The sequence below is a fragment of the Neltuma alba genome, unplaced genomic scaffold (assembly GCF_004799145.2).
Source record: "Neltuma alba isolate B1F8T4 unplaced genomic scaffold, ASM479914v2 tig00011216_pilon, whole genome shotgun sequence".
Taxonomy (NCBI): Eukaryota; Viridiplantae; Streptophyta; class Magnoliopsida; order Fabales; family Fabaceae; genus Neltuma; species Neltuma alba.
This window is the reverse complement of record NW_021635940.1, coordinates 25,358-45,281: the sequence shown is the minus strand read 5'-3', so window position 1 is coordinate 45,281 and position 19,924 is coordinate 25,358. Positions and strand designations below refer to the sequence as shown.

At 34.8% G+C, this 19,924-nt stretch overlaps 4 protein-coding genes across 4 annotated transcripts; 2 read left to right on the top strand and 2 right to left on the bottom strand.

Moving 5' to 3' along the window:
* The first annotated feature begins 1,151 nt into the window (after window positions 1-1,151).
* Window positions 1,152-4,240, top strand: LOC114762493 (sodium/calcium exchanger NCL-like). The gene is made up of 7 exons (XM_028951986.1): window positions 1,152-1,547; window positions 2,114-2,299; window positions 2,457-2,638; window positions 2,784-2,932; window positions 3,029-3,302; window positions 3,488-3,790; window positions 3,889-4,240. Exons 1-7 carry the CDS (start codon window positions 1,163-1,165, stop codon window positions 4,135-4,137), a joined length of 1,728 nt encoding a protein of 575 aa, XP_028807819.1. The 5' UTR covers window positions 1,152-1,162; the 3' UTR covers window positions 4,138-4,240.
* A 704-nt stretch (window positions 4,241-4,944) lies between these two features.
* On the top strand, window positions 4,945-5,842 carry LOC114762485 (PLASMODESMATA CALLOSE-BINDING PROTEIN 5-like). Its single transcript, XM_028951977.1, has 4 exons — window positions 4,945-5,317; window positions 5,418-5,445; window positions 5,606-5,703; window positions 5,778-5,842. The coding sequence occupies exons 1-4, from the start codon at window positions 4,945-4,947 to the stop codon at window positions 5,840-5,842; spliced, it is 564 nt and encodes a 187-aa protein (XP_028807810.1).
* A 2,304-nt stretch (window positions 5,843-8,146) lies between these two features.
* On the bottom strand, window positions 8,147-9,366 carry LOC114762492 (RING-H2 finger protein ATL40-like). Its single transcript, XM_028951985.1, has one exon. The coding sequence runs from the start codon at window positions 9,185-9,187 to the stop codon at window positions 8,411-8,413; it is 777 nt and encodes a 258-aa protein (XP_028807818.1). The 5' UTR covers window positions 9,188-9,366; the 3' UTR covers window positions 8,147-8,410.
* Window positions 9,367-13,274: 3,908 nt separating this feature from the next.
* On the bottom strand, window positions 13,275-15,301 carry LOC114762477 (transcription factor TCP4). Its single transcript, XM_028951968.1, has 3 exons — window positions 15,237-15,301; window positions 13,996-15,020; window positions 13,275-13,479 (listed from the first exon to the last, which is right to left on the bottom strand). Exon 2 carries the CDS (start codon window positions 14,883-14,885, stop codon window positions 14,031-14,033), a length of 855 nt encoding a protein of 284 aa, XP_028807801.1. The 5' UTR covers window positions 14,886-15,020; window positions 15,237-15,301; the 3' UTR covers window positions 13,275-13,479; window positions 13,996-14,030.
* Between the last annotated feature and the right edge of the window lie 4,623 nt (window positions 15,302-19,924).

Here is a 19,924-nt window from a genome sequence, read left to right as displayed (position 1 = left end):
TCTTAAAAATTTATATCACGGAGGGATCAATAGGGGGGTTGAGAAGATTAAAAATTAAAATATTAAGGGAAAATTGCAAAAAAAGACATTGGAATTGTAAAAACGCAGATAGGGACCCTTGACAACTTCACTTTAGGTTTTGACAAGAATAATATGCCCTGAAGTTGTCAAAACCCAAAGTGAAGTTGTCAAGGGTCCCTATCTGCGTTTTTGCAATTCCAAGGTCTTTTTTTGCAATTTCCCCAAATATTAATGTCAAAACTTATTTTGAAAATGTGCTCATTTTTTTTCACTTATTTTTACATTCTTAGAAGATGTATTATTTCAAATTTTTTAGAGGAAAAAACGGAGCTAGTGCCCAGATTCTCTATTTCTTTTAGTCAGGCCCATATTCGAACACATTAGAGTAAGAGCCTAATCCGTGATCAAATCTGAATAATATGAAAACAATTAAAATTAATAATGAAAATTAAACTTTTGCTATCAATTTCACTTCAGCTAGACACCTTTTCTCATACATCACAAGCAATCTGAGATAAGTCATACTATTTCTTGAGTTACGAATGACGCAAGTTATTGGAGATTTTATATTTCAGATTGACATTGAGATTGAATACTTAATAATTTATTAATTTAATGGTTACTTAATAATTTATTAATTTCATGGTTCTTACACAGTCTCGATGACGATGTCCCCAAGTTTTAGAAGTCTTACATAATAGCTTCTCTTATTTGTCTAATATATTTGCGCAAGACCATGCACACAAGCTATATTACATTTTGCTTGCACCATCACACCAAGCAACCTCCTCATTGCTTACCAGTTTTGTATAGCGAAACTTGTCTGCATAATCTTTCTTTGAAAAATTACTTCGATGAGAGAAACTAAGAGAAAATGTCTCAATTGTACTATCCAAAGGAAAAAACATAGCATATCCCCTTAAACCATGTTCCCGCGTAGCGTATTATAACTCCACGATTTGCTAACTTTGTTTCTTGAGGGAGACATTTCCTATGCTTCATCACATCGCCTTCTTCTTCTCCACACAAGGACCTAAACACGATGGTATATATAAGAAGACGTATAGGAAGACACAGAATGAATTTCAAGCATTGATTTGAAGAAGTGATAATACAAGCCAAACCATAAGGAATAATAACAATGGGGTGGAAGATCTCATTCATTTGTCTTGTCATCTTGCTCATCCTACCAAGGTTCATTTTTGGTCGACCTATCATCAACCAAGAAGCCTTAGAGGTGGTTTCTGATGGAGTGCAAGATCAAAAGGAATCAACTAATCTTATATATCTGAAGCAGAAGTTGGTTTCAGCGGATACCTGCACAGAACCATATGGGTTTCTTCCATGCACCAACACTGTTCTTGGCAACGTGTTTCTGGTTCTTGTCTATAGCTACTTGATGTTTATGGTAGCCAAGTTAATGTCATGTGGCAGTGAGGTTTTGCTACAGATTCTTGGGCCTGGTCTTGTCGGTGGTCTCTTCCTTCCTGTCTTGAGCTCACTTCCTGATGCAGCTATCATTCTTGGTAAGCTTCTTTCTGCATTAACATCTATTTGTGACTTGTTCACTGGAGGCTTGTAAATTTTTCAGCCATCTAGGATTTTTTTTTTTTTTTTGAGTTATAGTTCAGAAATCACAAGCTATTTTCAAATTATTGATAACCGGACGGTGTTCTGCATTATTTATAGATCCTTCCTTTATCCTTGTTTACCTACTGCGAGATACGGGTTGCAACTTCAGGCCTCATTGTTGTTAAATGAAATCCGTCTAACAAATATAGTTTCCAAGTCCTAACATTCAAACTGTGACATAAAAACTGGAAAGGAGACTGCATTACCAAAAAAAAAAAATCCAAGGTGTCTGTGCATAATATGAAATATATTTATGACACAGAAGTTTGACATGTGTTAGGCAAATACATGACTAATTTCTGGAAATGTCCGAGCTTCAAATTGTAAGAAGTGAAAGGCTTTTTTCCAGCAGATAGCTTCTTCTTCTTCTTCTTCTTCTATCTGTAAATTATAATGAATACCAGGGTAACAATTGGAGTTTGAAAGGTAATGTTAACACTGATTTTTGTTGTTTCATCAGCATCTGGGCTATCCGGAAGCAAAGAAACTGCTCAAACTCAAGTCTCTGTTGGGATGGGCTTATTAGCTGGATCAACTGTAATGCTTCTGACTTTACTATGGGGCTCTTGTCTTATTGTCGGAAAGTGTGACATTGAAAACTCAGTGGCAATAGATCGGAAAGACACTAAAGCCTTTAGCTTAACTGGTATATCCCTATCATCATCTATTTGCTTTCAGATGATTCGATGCTTATTATTATCCGAGCAACAGAGCAAGCATGTTTAAAGTGATCCGCTTAAAAATTTCTCAACTATGCCCGTATGTTCCTTCTTATTCATTCTTAATTTTTGTTGATGTCATAGGATCTGGGGTAAGCACCGATATTTGGACCAGGTATGGTGCAAGGATTATGATTGCATCTACTATTCCATTCCTCATTGTCCAATTGCCTCAAGTTCTGCATTCAACATCTTCAAGTCGAACAGCGATTCTACTCTCATTCGTTGTTTCTGTTTCCTTGTTGATTGTTTATAGCCTTTATCAGGTAGCTCCCATCTGTAAATGATTTCCATATTCATATTTCATGGTCACCTTTTCCTTCTAAAATATCTTCTGAGCCAACCATTTTTGCAGACAGCAAATATGATTGAACTTAGTGCTGATGAGATTTTCTGAAACATTCAATGTAGGTTTTTCAACCATGGATTCAAAGAAGAAGGCTTGCATTTGTTAAACATAAGAATTTAATGTCAGGCCTTCTAGAACATCTAAAATCACAAGTTGGAGGAGGAAGATTCCTTAAAGACAATGGTGAACCTAACACCGGGGTTATACAAAAGTGAGTCAGTAAATTCTGTCTTCTATAGTCGCTGCTTGACATTATGAACTTAACAGAAATGATTCCATTGTCTACGTTGAATTGGCAAATTTACAGGGTATTTGAGAGACTTGATGAGAATTCAGATGGATACATAACAGCAAAAGATTTAAGAGCTCTGATTATAGGTATGCGCCTTGAGGAAACAAATATGGAGTTAGACGAAGCTGCGGAAGAAATCATGTTGGATTTTGACAAGTCTCATGACTCAAGAATTGACATAGAAGAGTTTGTCAGAGGAATTACAAGATGGCTTCAGAAAGTGAAGCACTCTGCAAGAAAGGATGAGATGAGTCCCTTAACACCTAAGCTCTTAAACAATTTTCATCAAGTGAGTATCTCATTATATTAATCTCTAACCCTTCTAGAGTGATTTATGACTGTAACTACTATGCTTTTTATTATTTAAACTCTGGGTCCAAACCTAGGTTGTTTTAATTTAGGCATGCTAAATTAAACCAAGTATCCCAATCAACTGAGCTAACACCTGATTGATGACATATCATTCAACTGCAGAAAACAATTGAAGAACAAGATATGTTACTGGGTTGTCAAAGTGATGAGACCATGGGAAATATGAAAAATCCGGGGTGGAACACCTTGAAAGCAGTGCTGATGCTGCTTCTGGGAACTGTAATTGCTGCTGTGTTTGCTGATCCCCTTGTAGATGCAGTGGACAACTTCTCAACAGCCACAAGCATCCCTTCATTTTTTGTGTCATTTCTCATCCTCCCTTTTGCTAGCTCCAGTGAAATTGTCTCTGGTCTTATCTTTGCAAGCCGAAAAAAGATTAGAACAGCATCACTTGCATACTCTGAGGTTTGTTTTCTCCTCTAATCTTGTCTTACATCAAACTACTTGAAGCTTCTTAGAATTAACCTATGAAGCAATAACAAACAAACATGACACTGATGCAGATATATGGGTCAGTGACAATGAGCAACATGCTTTCCCTATCAGTATTCTTGGGTCTGGTTTACATTCGTGGCTTGACATGGAATTTCTCATCTGAGGTGCTCATCATTCTAATTGTCTGCACTACAATGGGTCTCATTGCCAGCTTTCGCACCACCTTCCCTCTTTGGATGAGTTTTGTAGCATTGGCTCTTTATCCCTTCTCTCTATTACTAATATATATTCTTGATTATGCTGTTGGATTGGCTTAAACACTGTCATTGTATCCTCCATTTTGCTTCTTACGCATAGCCTCAGGCTGTAATCGTGTAAAGAAGTTCTGAGGAGATCATTCAGAAAGTTTTGTTTATTTTATATTCCTTGAAACTGCCACTGGGCAGCTAAGAGCCATTGTAAAGAATGATGCAGGCATAGCAGTATAATAACGATACGAGCAAACATTCTACTGTATGGAAGACGACAAAAACAAATTCAATATAACAATAATGGATAACAGATCTGGCATCCCACATGTGCCATATCAGCATAATAATTGGAAATCAAAGGAAAAGAATAGTGGTTTCATTTTAAATAATCCGTAATGATTCTATCATCTTCTTCAAAACAAATTGCTTCCCACTTTTCTTGTCCTGCAAATGGAAAACGCATATTGATGGCTATAACACCTAAGCTTTCACAACTTGCTGTGCTTTACGTTTCTAGGTCTGACCTTTTGCACATTGCAACGTGAACTGCTCAAATTAAATGCAGTAACTCATAATTGAATGAGAATTAATTGCTGGAATGGATTAAGAACAGAGAAACAGTCAGTTTCTGAAAAGAAACGCAAAGGGAAAAAGACAAAAGGTCCAGATGCACCCGTTACTACCACTAAGACACTTGAGTTGCACTGTGTTGAAACTCTGCCAAGATCAGCATTCATCATATCTCTATCTCTGTTTCGCTTTGATTTCTCTTACAGGAAGAAAGTAACGGTCTCATTTTCTGCCATCTCAAAAAGCTTTGGTTTTTTTCCCATCTGAAAACTCTCACATTCCATCCGGCAAAGTTTCTGAAAAATGCTCCAAATCTTCGCTTTCTCGCTACCTTTTTTCCTTTTCCTTATTGCCGTCCCGGCTTTTTCTCCTCCATTTTCCTATGCCAATGTTAGCCAGTCATTGAAAGCGCAAGTAGACGGCGTTCCGCGGCAGGAGCTGTGGTGCGTGGCGAAGAACAACGCCGAGGACACGGCGTTGCAGGCGGCGCTGGACTGGGCCTGTGGAAACGGGGGAGCTGATTGCGGCCCAATACAACAAGGAGGACCCTGCTATGATCCTTCCAGTGTACAGAACACGGCGTCTTATGCTTTCAACGACTACTTCCTTAAACACGGCTTGTCCGATGAGAGTTGCAACTTCAATAACAACGCAGCCATTACTTCCTTGAACCCTAGTTAGTGAAGCTCTCTCTGACTTAATCCGAAATCCCATTAATCTTTCAGTCGTCGTTTAACTTAATTCACCGAATGCTCTGTTTTTCGATGAACTTTCAGGTCATGATAGTTGCAAATTCCCATCCAGGTAATTAAGCTGAAATTGGATAAGGTCATATTTTCAGAGACTATATATATATATATATATATATATATATATTATTGTGTGAATAGTAGGTAGTATCGATGCTTCTTGGCTTTGAGAGTTCGATACACAGTGAAAGTTATGGTCCATGCTTGTGGTGCAGTTTGACGGTGAGCAATGGAAGCATTTCGGGCACAACTTCTTCATCTATGGGACAGGGACCAAGTGAAGCTATAAGTGGCTGTAGTGAGGTTTTCTGGGGTTGGAGGTGGCTGTGGCCTTCGATTACTACACTTCTGCTTATTATGGTTTCACATACTGTTTCATGATGGTAGGAAGTGAAAGGTCTTTTGATGTAAACGAAGGAACTGCAGAGTTTTTCCTTCTTCCCGTCACATAGGCTAGACATGTAGGATCACATGGCGTGTACGAACCCAGATCAGAATTAACAATGTTCTCCTCATATGTTTTAAACTTGAGCTTGTTCTATCTAGTGACTGATTGGTGAGAGCGTCTCAGCTCTTGAAATGCAATATTTCGGAGGTCTTTTCTGTTTTTCGTTAATGTTTTGTGTATATCATACTGACACAGAGTATCCTGAAGCTTCCACCGAGCCCAAGTCACACAGGTCAGGTGTTATTGTTACCTAATGTTTGAAAAGTTGCTCAATGCAGATATAGGGGTAAGTGACCGATAGCCACAATTTTTTTGCTTCAAATTAACTTCAATCCCGTGACATCCTGCATGCAGATTGTTATATTATTTACTTTTCATTTAATCGATGAGAACTTTTTTGTATTATTATCATCTTGCTGTTAAATGCAAGTGATTCCCGTTGAACTCCAAGTATCCTTAACGGAATAAAGACCTAGAGACAATGTACATTGTTGAATAATGATTCTTCATGTTGGGTAGAGATCTGATGAAGCTGTCTAGTGGTTTACCAACCAACGGCGCAAGGCATACACAAAAATGACCTATGGTCTTGAGCTTGCTTTCTTCTTCTTCAGTTTGACTTGCACAGCAGATCTGGTCTGGCATCACAGTATGGGATATCAGATCATCCACATTACTGTTGAGAAGAACGTGCTCTCTCTGTCTTCTCTGGCAGAGATAAGCACTCTCTCTCTCTCTCTTGTCTTAGCCTAATCTTTCTGTTACTGGGGAATCGCTGTGAGGAAGTAAAGGATCAAACCCCTCACAGATTACTAGTCACAGACTCACAGTCCTCTCCTTTTTAAAGAACAGCAAAAAAAAAATCACTTTCTCATGCTTTTTTAGCATTTACGACGAAGGAATTCTTGCACATAGTTAAATATAGTAGTACAGCTGCGCTTTGCTGTTCCCCACTTGAAGAAAAGTCCAAAATCTTGCTGGATGCGCTGGAATTGCTGGGGGCAAGAAAATTGGGTGCTGGACTTCGAATAAAGTCAACAATTTTCACCAATTCAACAAGGTTCAAATGTTTACAGATTCCTCGGAAGCTAGGAATGCAAATAGTTGGGTTCGTAACATCTGTGGCTTTATCAGACATAATATTATGCCTTAATCTGGTCGAAACCTTCAATCTCCAGATAACAAATCCTTAACAAAATCCTATATGTCTAAGAGTGGTTGGAGTGTGAGTCACAACTTTGCAGCAAGTTCTGAAAACAAAATGACATTGGCAGGCACACAGTACGAGTTCACAGACACCATCAGAAACCTTCATTTGGCAAACAATAACTTAGTGGTATATTTTACGTTCATGAATGATTTATACTATATATATATATATATATATATTTATATATCTTCATTCAAAGTGGGACACGATCAAATGAAGTAATCATGGAGCATTCATTTTAACAACAATATCGGATCAAAGATCCAATAGCATGCCGCGTCTTCCAAGAACTGTGTATTGGAATTTGGAAGTTTATAGTAAATGGAAGCTTGGCATCACATGGGCTGCTACCTAATCTGCCTATTTTTAATTTAATTGATCCCCGCAAAAGATAATTATCGTTTGAATTTTGTTGACCAAACACATAGCAAATCATAACGATATCTTTTCATTCAACAAGGTAAGTTGTAAGTAATTTCAATACAAAATCTCTCCTCTTTGACTTTGTTTCAAATTCTTAGCATCATCTCTCCTATCTTTTTCAACCTGAAAAACTCCTTTTACAGTCTAAATTCACAAATTATAATTGTTCTTAAAGATCAATTGTCATTGTCATCATAAAATTCTAAAAATTTCAAAATTAAATTCAACTAGAATTTGATCTTTGAAATTCCATAATGTCGGTGTGCAATCTTTTATTTTTTTTTCCCTAATATTCATATATAATTTAGATTTTTAAAATTTGTCCTTCATAAATTTTGTCAGATTTAAGTAGTTTCAAATAATATCTGCTCCTGCAGTTGTGCTCTGATGACTAATGTACCTTAAAGAGAATTACATTTATACATTTTAACTTGATCGAGAATTGTGTTAAAAATCTTTCGTAAACTGTAAAAATTAATTAAAAGTTCCACGAGACTTTAGAATTTCACTTCCAGATTTTTCTAAAAGAAACAAACATATGATCAAGGTCACTTAAAATTATAATTTAAAACCTAAACGTTTTAATTAATGTTTTCTAATCATAAATTTTATCAAACCAAAAATAAAGCACAAATTTACAGCAAAACATCTGGGTTACATCGAAATGCTTTGTAGTTAAGAGCTAAAACATAATTCTCTCTTTTCTTTTTGTACAATAAGACGTATTACAAAATTGAAACGCATCCATCCTGCCTCTCACTTTTCTTCGTTATGCAATCCCCTCATCACTGGTAACTGCTAAGTTTCCCAAGATGCCCCACAAGAAGATTTATATCGCCAATATGTCCCTCATTTTTTTAACCCAAAAAAGAAAGTATTTATAACCACAAAATCAAATAAGAAATTAAATTTTAAAAAAAAATAGTACCGAGGATGATTTCACTGTCTCTCTAAATCACGAACAAGACTATCATCACCGATAGAGGAGGAAGAAGGAGGTTGGATTCTCCTGGACGATCTTTCTCTGCTTAGCATTCTTCTGAAGGAGCTCAACCTTGAAACTGAACCACTACTTTTAGCTCCACCACCGTCCGATGTACCTTCTGCAGTAGGCTCCACCACCGGCGGAGCTGTGGGCGCGTCGTGAACAGCCGGCTGGACCTGGCGGGCCCCGACCGGACCCTCACGTGGCCGTGGCTCAATCACCGGCCGAGCCATGGTTCGACAAATCGGGCACGTCGAATGAGACTCCAGCCACCGGTCAATACAAGCCACGTGGAACACGTGCTGGCAATTGGGAAGCAGCCTCGCTTCTTCTCCACCCTCCAGATTGCTCAAGCAAACAGAGCATTCCATAACGGAGGAAGAATCGCCACGGCGGCGGTCATCGTTTTCGTTTCTTCTTTTGAAGACGAAGGTGGGAAGAGAGGCAATGACCGTGGGGTCGAGGCCGGTGTTGTTTGGTGGATCGCCAGAGGAGAATCTAGCCACGGCGAGGCTGAGATGGTGGATGGCGGCGCGACGGCGGGCTTGGCGGCGGAGGACATACCTGGCGTAGAGATGAAGGGCGAAGACGAGAACTAAGACGATTGACAAAGAGATAATGGCTATGTACAAGATACTGCTGTTCAAGCTGTTGTGATCGGAGTTCACCGGTCTTCTTGGGAGAGCTGCCGGAAGTTCGAAAGGAATGCTGCCGTCCTGAGGATTATTCATGATGTTGCTCCGAACAGAGATAGAGCTACCCAGAGAAAGGAGGAGGGAGGGAGAGAGATCCTGAGAGAAGTGGCAATGGAGGATGAATGCTTCTCCGCTAGGTTTTTGTATATGTTTTAAGAAGACAATTTCATTGGGACAATTTACCTATGATGGGACGAATAAGTTTTTGAATCTTGACTTTTATTTTAGAGCATTTGTTTATCCTTGATTAGAGGTTTAAAAAAATAACTTTGATTTAAGATGGATAAATACATGTCATCTGCCAATGGCAAAATAAATATGACCCTTTTTTCCTGTAATACTCTAGAGTTTTTGACTGATTTGTGTGTGAGAGAGAGGGAGAGAATATTTGACTATTTGTTATGAATTGGAGTACAAATAGTATTTGGTGGGATTGAAATGAAAATTGAAAAATTAGGAATGGATTATACTTTTGTGTTGAGATTTAATTAGAACCAATGGAAACAAAGATTAATGTTGTTTTTTAAAAAATGGAAAACACCTGTGGGTTGGAAGTGGTTCCTTGGAGGGCGGGGGATTGTATGACTTTTGTGTTTGTGAAACGCGTAGGTGTGAAGGGGAAGAACATGAAGCTGTGACTTTGAGAAGTTTTTCTTTTGTTGTGGCTTGGGATATGACCTTCAAAATATTAATTTAAAAAAAAAAAGTCCTAGTGATTAGCTATTACTTCTTCAGATTAGATTTATTTATAAGTCACAGAATGTGTTTTTTTTTTTTAAGTTTTAGTAAAAATAAAATTGAAAAATTACTAAATTTTGAAACAAAATTAATTAATTATGAGGTTTTTTCTCGATTGTAGTAATCAATACTGGAGGTGCCTTGTACGAGAAAAATTAAATAAGTAATTTATTTTATTAATTACTACAAATCAGATTCTGGAGAGTTGGGGTTTTGGTGACACCATTATTAGTGACAAAGGCAGCTTCTTCACATTTATTTGCCATTAAATGTCCGCAGCTATGACCTCCACATGCTTCTTCCACCGTAGACAAGTTGCCCTCAAAGTCATTCCCTCCTTCCTCTCCAAAATCTGCTTGACCTTTTCCCGTCTTTAAAAGCCCACAACAATAGTAGTAGTAGTAATAATAAAAATTAATATAATCTTTGCCCACTCAAGTTTGTCCTTATTTTGGTTTTAATCTCTCAAGTTTTAAATCATAAATTTTAGTCCTCCTAAAAGTAAAATAGTTGAAGTTTTTATTGGATTAAAAGGACTAATGTTTTAAATGAAAAAAAATTTAAAAGATCAAAACCTATAGTTTAAAACTTGAGGGATTAAAGCTAAAATGAGAGCTAATTTGAAGGACCAAAATTTGTATTAACCCTAATAATAATAATAATAATAATAATAATAATAATATGCTAAACGAATAAATATAATAGAAAAACTACAATTCGAACTCTCCAAGTTACGCACTGATGTGTGGTAATGACACACACACACACACGTATATATAAAGTATTACTGGGGGCAGTTGTTGACTAATGAGAATAATCACTACTAATCGAACTTGAATTTTAAAAATAAAATAGAAGATTAAAAAGAGGTGGTTTATAGTAGTATTATGCGAATAATTATTGACCAGGACAGGCATGAAGACATGTTTATTTATTTGAGAAGTTGCATCGCTCTTAAATATTTGTCTTTCCTTTCACATTTTGTCTTCGTCACCCATCCACATCTTGCCTTATCACCGTTCCATAACAAGTTACCCAAAAAAGCATAACATTACTGTATTTAATATAAAAACTAGTTAGATGTTAAATTTAGTTCTAAATATAAAATTTCAATCCACTTTGTCTTTTAAATTTATAATATTTTCTGCAAAATATTCTTTTTTTTATTTTAAGGAGTTCTTATTAAGAAATAGTTTTAGTACGCATGATTAAACATGGTAGTTTAAAAAAGTTAACACATATTTGTCACAATTAACTGACCTGATTAATTTTTTTTAGTCTCTCTAAATTAATTATTTAGTTTTTATATTAACGACCGGAGATAGTATATTCCTAAGTTGGTATGATTAAATAAAATTAATATTAAGAATTAGTGTCACCATGTCTATGTAAAAACGTTAGTATTAATATTCAAACTAAAATATTTCAACATGTAACATCTTAAAGTCTAGTCTATAATTTTTCTGCAGGAAGCTTGACTTCTTCGGAGTTTTAATCAAGAAAGACAGCGTGTTTACCGCAATATTAGAAAAATGGCGTACTCATTAAGAACAAGGATTTAGAAAGCACATTTGATATTCAAAGTCATCATGATCCAGCTTCTGTTTTCACATATATTCCAAAAACTGAGCAGAATTAATTCAGCTCAGGTTTCACACTTAGAAATATAGTCAGCACCCAGAGAGAGAGAGAGAGAGAGAGAGAGAGAGAGTTCTATTTACCAACTTCGCGAGTTGAGATCAGACACCCATTTCATTATTCATTTAATTTATAATATAAAAAAATGTCAAAATGAGATTAAAGAAAATAAGCAGTTTAATCGAGCAAATGATGAAAATTCCTATAGAAAACCTATTTTCCCCTCTAGATGTTGGAACTGCAGTGTCATTGTTTCAGAATTTTAACGTTATCGTGGAAGGCTGGGATGAAAATGGAGGTATTAGGAAGAGGTCGTTGTCGAGACCATTTCCACGCTTTTAACATTCGGGAAACCATCCTATCACATTATCGTGGCGTAACCACGAAATTGACTTTTTGGCTTCCTTCTCTATTTTCATCATCTTTTTATTCTCGTACATTACGAGTCAATATATTACCTTAACCATGACTTCTAACGTCTTTGTGCATCATAATTTAGTCCTCCTCAACCGACCCTTTTCATATCTCCACCACTTTTCTCGTGTTTTTCATTACTATCTAAAGGGGCAATCACCAGAACGGTTGATCTTTCTTATTACGACATGTGTACATTATGCGACTCTCATAATTTTCTTTTTAAAAAAAAAAAAAATCTCGCGGACGATGCATAGTGTATTTCCTCTTTTACCAATCACCATAAATAGCAAGGATCCTGGTGTTCCCACCTTGTCCATTTTATGATCTACGCAAATAGTGATCTATTATCTAACCATCAAAAAGGTGTTTCCCCAAGAATTTTTCCAGAATTCAAACTCACCAACATATTAAACCCCTCTTTTTAACTTAATCGGACGTATGTGCATATTAAATTAGTTCAAACGAAAGAGTTTTTTTTTTTTTTGGGGGGTGTTGGATATTGAATCCGCCATGTCATTGTATAGGCATTCACCGTAAGGGAGAAAAAAGCATTTCTATTTTCCCAGACAAAAAAAAATTATTTTCCAAGTATATATAATATTTTTCAGTTCTTAATTTCATATCTATACCTTTTTTACCTCCTGGTTAAATCCTTTAATTTCACTATGAACACTCTTAGCTCCTGTAATTTTAATCTGTTAGCACCGTTAATCCCTGTACTAAGCTAACCGTGCACCTGATTCAAACTCTAATTCTTCATGTTGTAGGAAATTAATCATTTCTACTAAATCCGACCCCAAACGGTGGCCTTTCCCTGTTTGATATGGCGTGAAATTAAAATTATGAACTACTCAAGCAGCAATGTCTCGTCACTTGCCGGGTCACCATGATTTGGGCCTTTCGCCCAACATGAAGCACCTCTCTTAATAAGATAGACGAGACTCTTTCGGCCCAAAACGGTAGATGAGACTGAGGCCACGAATGCGAACGCTAAAATCCTGATTTCGTCCGGCGTTCGGTTCATTTCAAACTAGGAAACCAATCATCCTAATTCCTACATCCCTAAATTCTAAATCCATAATGTATTGTCAGCCATGTTAGAATCAAAAAACGCACCTCCGTGATGTCAGTGTTACTTAAACATGCATGAAGCATAACAAGAAATAATGATAAAGACAGATTAATGCTTAACTTACTGCTTCAAGAAGGGTTTGCCAATTGTGGGCCGTTTATGCTGTGTTTTGTTCTATGTTTTCACCTACATAATAGCAGATGATTTCTGATGCATTGTTCTTATCCAACCTTAACAGATGAGTGAGAACTAGAATGTGGGAATCCACCTTCATCGAACCCATCAACTAATTTAAACAAAGGATCATATAAGTGTGCGTGTATTCAGAAGATACCCACTTCATATTAAAATGGCATCAACAATAATGCCTACAATACGCACGAATAATAATGCAAAATCAAAATAAGATAAGATGAACACAATCCACCTTTTAAAGTTGCATGTCTGGTTCAAAACGCTCCTCCTGCATGAGAGGATTTATTAATATGACAAATTTAACAACAGAAAATCTGTTATTTTAACCTCCGCTCAAATCTCTAAGCAGTTCTCACTTTGCTTCCCCCCCCCCAAAAAAAAAAAATATATATATATATATATATATATATAAATATGTATGTATACCTGCTAGAAACATTCAAGTAAGCGGTGAGTATTGAAAAAGATAATAATAAGCAAAGACTCGAACACGTTTCCAAGTAATTTGTTTGTTCTGAGTGGGTAATGTGACGTGCAGTTTATAACTTATAATTTACTGTAGATTTTATATTTAATGCTGTAATGTTGATATTGATACCATATCATTTCATATTTGGAAGAATGTTTTAGACCAATTATGTGATTAAACCACTGCAATGTGTTGTATCAAGGGGGAAAAAAAATGAAACTACTGTATGTGCATATTAAATCTACAACACACTTTCGGGGGTACCCAGTTGAGTACAGAAAAAATGGCTGCTCAGTATTCACAGGATGAGATTACCTGATGAGTGAAGGACGAAGCAGGGTGCTTTTGGGTCAGTGGTGGTGAGAATTAGGAGAAGCAGAGGACCGTTCTTGTTGCTGGCCTTGAATTCTCGTCGGAATGCAGAATTCCGGCAACCCGTCGGAGTGAAAGCGGCCGCCGAAAATGGAAGGTTGCGACTTGTGATTCTGATGGTGGTGATGCTCCGAAGATGCCACGGGCACGTCGCTCCACGCGCGAACAAGTGGCGAAAAACTGGACTGAAGGGTCCCCCTTTGAGGAAACATCGAGCCTTGCCCTATCAACGAATTGGACTCGAACATCCTCTGGAAATTCGACTCGAATTCGACTGGATTCGAACTACCGAACATGTTTTCGTCGTTCGACGCCGTTTGATTGAGCGAATGAAGAGACAGGCCAAGATCTTGCCCGGAATTCGTTGTTCTGGATATTATCTCCGATGGATAGCTCTGAAAATTGATGGAGGAAGTTGCAGAACTCGTAGGGAAGAAGGCTATGGCGTCGGAATCAATCGCAGGCGGGAGAAATCCCGAAGGAGCTTCAGAATTCTCAGGGTTTTCCGCGTTGTGAGTTTCTTCCTCGGTGTTAGCGGCTATAGGCTGCCATGGAGGAAGCTCGGCAAGCTTATCAATGGCGGATTTGGCATTCTTGATAAGCCAATCTACGGCTTTGCTAGGCCGGTCGTAGCCGAGCCGGTCTTGAACATCGTAGAATTGAATCGCGGTGTGAGCCGATAAACGAACCCTTCGATCTCGAGGCCCTTTCGAAGTATAAACCTTACTGTGACGATCTTTCCGACCGGTGGATCGAACAATGTGACCTCCTTGAACTTGGATAATCTCTCCTCCTCCAGCGCTCTTCATTCCCGTACCTTTATGCCTTGTCATCCATAGAAGATACTGAAATTGAGGGTTTATGCTCAAACTACAGGCCCTAGTTGTAGCTTCTGATTCCTACTTTTTGATTATGCGTTTGGAATTATTCGGCAGATTTTGTTTCTGCTCCGGTGAACTCTGATGACTCTGCACTAGAAATTCAAAACCCAGATGAATATACCAACGAAAACGTTATGAATTACTCAATGCTGCTTCTTCTGCAAGGGAGGTTCTCATTCATAACTGAATTATTTATCCTTAAGGTGGCTTTACCAAATTTGTATTTGTGAAAATGAAGAACAGAGGAAGGAGGAGATGAGAGGGTTCTGGGGAGAAGTCGGAGAGAAAGAGATAGGACAGTACCTAATAAGAGAGAACGAGGGTTGGCTGATGATGCTTTGTGCTGCTAAGTGTGTCAGAAAAGAGTAGTAAAAAAATGTTTAGATAAAAATAAAATTATAATTTTAAAAATATTTTTACAACACAGTGACATACTAAATAAATATATAAAAAGATTTATCTCAATTTATAAAAAACAAAAAAAGTGAGTTACCAAACAACCCTTGAAAAGGTTTTGGTTCGTTTCGATAACTATCATCGGTAGCCGCACAGCCACAAGTTACCAGTTTATATACGCCCCTTCTCAAACCTCAACGACTCTATTTCCTCCTCTCATTCCCTCCACAATAATTTCTTACCTTTTTCTTTTTCTTTTTTAATTTGATGAGGGCTTTCCTTTTTCATGCTTAATTGGCTAAACTGAAGTACAAATGGTTTTTGTCTTTCTTTTTTCTAATTTGTTTATGCTCTTTTTTTTTATCATTATTCAATTCTTCCTTAATATTCATATCTCACTCTTAGTTTTTGTAGACTAGATTTTCAAAAACTATTTTTAAAAAAGCTGAGTAGGCTCGCTTCTCCCAAAGACCCAAACCATGATTCTGCATCGTCATCTTTTTTAAGATTTTTAACCAGGCGTGTCGGTAGTTTACATCAAAAGCAAAATTCTGATCTGATTGAATAAAAAAAGTTGGTATTCATCCAGATTCAAATATTTTCCCAAGCTTTCCTCCCGTCCCTGATAGATGTTGGTAAAACTTTTGGGTTGATGTTGGTAAAGTTGAATGCAAAGTGCACATTGAATATTTTCTCTTCAAAATTTATAATCAAAACAATATTATTTTTTATCGTTAAAAAACTAACATTAATTACTAAATTTTTTAATAGTAAAAGATAATATTATGATGATTTTAAATTTTCAAGACGAAACCTAAATTAATACTTTTGGGTACCCGAGAATAAAAACTCATAGAATAAATTTGCACCCTAATTATTTTCTTATCCAATATTTAAAGCATGAGACTTCCTGCATTTTTAGAAACTTTGTACAGTTTATTTCTACTTTTAAAAATACTTTTCTATGTTCTCAGACACCCTATAATGTTATTTGTTGAAACCAAGCCTAGATACAGCAAGTCAGCAACACATGCAATGACTCACTGTTCTTAAATACAATGAATCAAAGTTTTGTAAATATATATTAACAACTAAAAGAGTAGTCATTAACAATTTAAAGTATAATGATTAATAACTATTACAGCATGTATTAACAATACATTTTCTTAGCACATCACAAAAATATAATACATAAGTTGTCAATATTTGTCGTAATAGTTGTTAATCCTTGTATCTTAAATTGTTAAGGATTACACTTTTAGTTATCAATACATATTAAAAAAAAGGATAATTTAAAAACTAACAAATAAAAGCTCTTCTAATGAGATTTTTGAGGTTTCAGTATAATTTAATAATTTCAAGAAAAAATTTTGTATTTAGTTATCTTGGGGTGGGATCTTATTGTAACTTTTCTTAGATTTAATTTAGTCCCCCAAAAAAGTACTCGTCAATAGTGCGAACTATCTGCCTCCAATTTGTTTGGATTCTGACCTGCCGCCCATATCTTTCCATCAGGACCCGTTTGAGACTTGAGCGTCTTTCTTTCTTTTTCGTTTTTTTTCCCCCCCCCAAATTCCAATCAAAGATAAAATAAATAAAACTCGTCCATTAAAATATAAGGAAATACTTCAAACAAAAACTTGAGTTGTGTTTTTCCCTTGAATGATATTAGTAGCGTTTGTTTTTGGCCAAATGGTCATGCTAGTCATGCTAAATACAATAAAAAAATTAATTCCTCTCAATTTTCAACTATTTATAAATACCATAATTTAATATATAAATATTAAAATATGATATGTAAATAAGATTGAGAAAATAATCAATTTTCTTACTTAGGATTTGTTTATAATTCTTATTTTCGTCTGTTAACTGGGAAAATATTGAAGAGAATCTCTAAATCAACGGGCAATGAAAATATTATCTCTAATTTTTAATGTAAAAAATAATTAAAAATTAGATTTGGTTATAAACATAAATTTCTAATTAATTTTATTTTTAATTTTATAATTTTTATTGATTATAAAAAATTTTATTAAAAATATTTTTAAGACATATAATTGATGAGTTGTCGTGGTAATAGTAAAGTTGTAGACGCCAATTTTCTTCGAGGCCGGGACTATTCTCGAGAAGTTCACATTGAGGATATGCCGTACGCAAAATGCTTCGATTCGGCATCAACCTGAGTGCGTGGGAGACGGCGAACTACGGTATTTACGTAGAATTGCATGGGTTTTTTTAAAGAGAGAAATACGATAAAATCTTTAAAAAAAGGTAATAATTATAAAATAAGTTTTAAAAGATATTACTACCTTCTGTCTTAATATAAGATCTTATTTGACTTTTATTTTGGTTCTAAATATAAGATTTCAATATACTTTGTCTCTTATATTTATACATTTTTTCCAAATAGTTTTCTCATAATGATAGTTTTAGACAATATATTTGATTAGTAAGGATATTTTAATAAAAACAATACCTATTTAACACAAATTATTTTTGTAATTTTTTAAATTAATTAATTAACTCTTAATTAGAATCAAAACGAAGGTAATATTTTCTATCCTAAAATTGTTCATTACATATTGTTTAGCTTGAAATTGAGATTTTTTAATTTTTTTAAGCCTCGTTATAATTTTTTTGTTTTGAATAATAGTCCTACTATAGCCATGAGATGGTGATGATGAATTGAGGGTAAAGGAGAGTGAGAGGGCAACGATTCAGCGAATGAAGGAAGAGGGTGTCATGAATGCTCCATTAATACCACGATGTCTGACCTTTCACCATTTCACACTATCCTCCTCTTTAGGACGGCTCTAGATTCTGCCCCTATGTCCTCCCCATTTCCAACACACTTATTTATGCTCCATCCAAAGCTATTACTACTACCTCGTGTTTTTAATATAAGATTTTATTTAATTTTTATTTTGATCTTAAATATAAATTTTAATTTACTTTGTCTCTCATATTTATTAATTTTTTTAAGATAATTCTTCTAATAATTATAGTTCTAGTTAATACACTTGATTAGTAAGGATATTTTAAGAAAGACAACACCTGTTTAGGATAAATAACTAACTCAACTTACTTTTTTAATCTTCTCAAACTGATTAACTGGCTTCTTATAATTAAACCGGAGGTAGTATTAATTTTCTTTTTAAAAAATTCTCTCTCTTGCTCCCTTTTTTGAAGAACAAAATCGGTAAGTTCGGATTCAACTCTGTCTGAAAATACACCCAGCGGGTCCCAATCCCCCCCCCCTCCAAAAAAAAGTTCCTCGTTAGTGTTACGCAAAAATATTTTTAATATATTTACTTATATATTATAAAATTGTTTTTAATATTATAATTTAGTTTTTATCCAAACAATTTTTACATAACTCAAAACAAAACTTTTTTAATATATTCATTTCATTATTTTTTGATTTTATTTATATAGTATTTTTGGCATGTTTCACACAAATTTTAAACTGTATTAATTTTTCGTTAAAATATAATAATTTTTTAATTTTATTTCTATTTAATATACACGTTTTTCAAAAAAAAACTATTTACACCATAATATATACAAGACAAAATAGTATATTTATATTAAAAATTTATGTACATGACTTATAAATAGAATTAACAAAAATATTATTTTTTTACTTTATAAATAAGACCAAAGAAATATTTTATAAAATATAATTTGAAAAGCTGTTCATCCAAATAAGTATTTGGAAAATCAAATAGAAACAAAGTAAAAGACCTAAGGGGCGCCGACTCTGGGGATGCACGAGCTACTAGCATGTATTGATATATTCCTTCCAATCATAGTATACCAGCGTGATCTTAAATGTGAGAAAGTTATAGAAAGGATTCTGATAAAAAAAATATATAAAAGTCACTTATTAAAATATATATTTGGTTTTTTAATTTTACGTAAGATTTCAATTTACTCCTTTAATTTTAAAAAATTTATTTTTAATCATTTAACTCTAAAATTATAAGTCTTAAATGATAATTTTTTGTAACAATTATAATTATTTTGAAAATTAAACTTAATATGTTAGCGTATAGTAATACTTTATCAACATTGAAGAGCTCAAGTAGTTGGGCAGCCATGTACGTATAAGAAATATTTAAATAACGTAAAATATTGCTGCAGCTTGACTGAGATATTCATACTCAATACCCTTCTTTTTTTTCCCCTGTTTGGTTACATGGTGTGACTAGAGACAGAAGAGGGAAAATAAGATTAATAGGAAAATTTTTGAAATAAGAGCATAAGACAACAAATCTAAAATGTCAATAAATTTAAAATGGGAAGCATGGAAGGAAAAAAAAAAATCGGGAGAGTGAGATAGCTCACGTGCCACATTTCTATTACTCTCTCGTGTCAATAATACAAGAAGTTAGTTAATTTTTTTCAATTTTTCTCACATACTAATAAATAAAAATTTAATCATGAGATATGTTTTAAAATAGTAAAAATTTTCTATTTTATTCCTAAAAAATGTTGTAATTTAAAAGTAATAAATTAATTTAAATATTTATTATTATCTCTCATCTCTCTTCTATATATATTTAATAGAGTCAAGTAGAAATTCATATTAATTA

Coding starts and splice junctions, on each gene's coding strand:
- LOC114762493 (XM_028951986.1), top strand. CDS start 1,163: ATGGGGTGGAAGATCTCATTCATTTGTCTTGTCATCTTGCTCATCCTA. Junction 2,300..2,456: donor TAAAGCCTTTAGCTTAACTG/GTATATCCCTAT, acceptor TTGATGTCATAG/GATCTGGGGTAAGCACCGAT. Junction 2,933..3,028: donor AACACCGGGGTTATACAAAA/GTGAGTCAGTAA, acceptor GCAAATTTACAG/GGTATTTGAGAGACTTGATG.
- LOC114762485 (XM_028951977.1), top strand. CDS start 4,945: ATGCTCCAAATCTTCGCTTTCTCGCTACCTTTTTTCCTTTTCCTTATT. Junction 5,318..5,417: donor CATTACTTCCTTGAACCCTA/GTTAGTGAAGCT, acceptor ATGAACTTTCAG/GTCATGATAGTTGCAAATTC. Junction 5,446..5,605: donor AGTTGCAAATTCCCATCCAG/GTAATTAAGCTG, acceptor CTTGTGGTGCAG/TTTGACGGTGAGCAATGGAA.
- LOC114762492 (XM_028951985.1), bottom strand. CDS start 9,187: ATGAATAATCCTCAGGACGGCAGCATTCCTTTCGAACTTCCGGCAGCT.
- LOC114762477 (XM_028951968.1), bottom strand. CDS start 14,885: ATGACAAGGCATAAAGGTACGGGAATGAAGAGCGCTGGAGGAGGAGAG.